The 2,069-nt window shown below is 43.5% G+C and overlaps 1 protein-coding gene across 1 annotated transcript in view; it reads right to left on the bottom strand.

Moving 5' to 3' along the window:
• Positions 1-342: 342 nt before the first annotated feature.
• USH2A (usherin) overlaps positions 343-2,069 on the bottom strand; it is a 387,802-nt gene continuing 386,075 nt past the window's right edge. Inside the window, 1 exon segment of the mRNA XM_039569529.1 lies at positions 343-960. Coding sequence (XP_039425463.1) covers positions 871-960 — 90 coding nt within the window. The 3' untranslated portion in view covers positions 343-870.

Below are 2,069 nucleotides of genomic sequence, written 5' to 3'. Positions count from 1 at the left end.
TTGAGGGCCTCCTTGTCACTTTCTCTGGAAAAAGGACAGAGATGAATATAGGAGTAGGTTTACTGTCATGGTGTAATAATTCTCAATTACAAGTGCCTTGACATGGTATTTCATACCTGTGTCACACTGGCTGCTTGCTGTTTGCACCTAGTTTACTGTGGATGGTGAACAGGTTTTATTGCCTGTGGATTCGTAATACATAAGCAGAAGGGAAGGATGTGACAGCAAGTGAAAAAGCATGCTTGGAGTTCAGCATTTATTAATGACCTCTTTTGCTGGGCTTTTTGAGTCGAGAGGGTGGGGAAGAGGGAGTGAGAGAACACAAAGGCTAGAACAACTTCATAAGAATTCCTTCAGTGCTGTTTATTCACCTGTGCATGAACACAATTTTGTGGTGGAGCTCTGTCAGGCCAGGAGAAAACATGGAGATCCTGCCGCGCAGGCCCCTTTTAGCCACATTCTGGTTTTTGGACATGTAAAAGACTTTTCCTTACCAAACATGCTGCCCCCCTCCCTCCCTCCCTCCTGTGCCCCTACAACCCTCCTCAGCTGGGAAAGCTGGATGAGTGACAAAGATGAGAGTCTCTACCTTCGCAGTCTTTTACTACAGTATGACTTAGGGATCTTCAGACTGTTCTCTTACCTTTCTGAGCTGTCAGTGCTAGCACACAGTTTTTACTATACAGTGAAAGAGATGTTGAAAAAAAGGCCAACTTACCCTCCCACATCCCCTCCCAAAAAAAAGTTTTATCTTTTAACTCCAAAGCATGGGGTGGGGAAACGGCAGACCTATCCCTGCCTGCAAAGGCCATGCAGGCTGCTTTTGGCAAGTTACCCACTTCCATTTTCTAGAAAAGGTGGTTTTGTTCTTCAGAGGTGGGTGTCAGTGAATGTGGTGTGCTCTTTGGTGACGGTGCTGAAGCCTTTGATGACATTGACAAGATCCTCTTCATCTACATACTGTAAGGAAGGGAAAAAAGAAGCATGTCAACCAAAGCTGTACCAGACTGTACCAGGGGTATTTCTCTTTCCTCCTATCCACTAAAAATAGTTCTTAAGTAGATAAATAAGTGCATTTCTAATGTCTTCCCTTTCCTCCCAGGATAAGATAAGAATCTAAAGCATTCAAGCACCTGAATCCAAGCCAGTTAGATTTTCACAGTAAAAAAAATACCATCAATTACTTCAATTGCTCTATATAGCTGACAAATGGTCAATAATATAGTGTTTGTTACAGTGTACTGAGAACTTGGAGCTATGAAAAGAATACATGTTTACACTTTTGTTTTCTTAACAACCACATCACACACGTGGTTTAGGTAAGATTTTGTTCTTCAAGCTTCCAAGGGAGTGTCTGAGCTTCCACCTGCACTCCTGCATTAGGCCAGAGACAGTTGAAAGCAGGAGAGAAATAAATTGTTTCTATAGCATAAAGAGGGCACGAGCAGTGTTACTGCAGATTTGTGTCCTGGGCCTCGACAGCCATTCACTATATTGATTTGCAAGCTGGACAAGGGGGTGAACCAAACTTTGAAACCACCATTCCTAAGCTACTGAGTGTAATAAAGAGAAGAACTGAGTCAAAAGCATTGCAGGATGTTTGTTTGCAAGAGAGTAGCTGAGCAACACGGGAGCAAAGACTCTGGTTCAGGGCAATGTAAATCAATGTACAGAGGATGGACAGAAGAGCAGATAAAAAACTGAGCTCATGCTGTCAGGGTTGTCTGCTGCCAAAAGGAAATGAAAGTTTTTGTTTTCCTGCTTCTGCCACTCCTGAAGCTCATTGGAGTATTTTAAAAATCATTCTAGCATGCGTATGGCAGGGTTTGCTGCCTAAGTCATGGTGTCAGCCCAAGATACATGGGTAGAGCAAGAGCTTCCTCTCAGCAGCAGGAAGCTGTTCTTTTGGCTAATGAGATCATAGAGAGGTACACCCTGGGTGAGTTGTTAGTCCCCAAGGAATTAAATCACAAGGATGTGATAGCTCTGAGAAAATGGCAAGGCTGACTTATGATACCTCTGAATTGGGAAGTCCATGAGCTGCAGAGTGCAGGCTGAAGGTTAACCTG

Source organism: Corvus cornix, chromosome 3 (assembly GCF_000738735.6).
Source record: "Corvus cornix cornix isolate S_Up_H32 chromosome 3, ASM73873v5, whole genome shotgun sequence".
In the NCBI taxonomy this organism is placed as follows: domain Eukaryota; kingdom Metazoa; phylum Chordata; class Aves; order Passeriformes; family Corvidae; genus Corvus; species Corvus cornix.
This window is presented reverse-complemented; position numbering and strand designations above follow the sequence as displayed.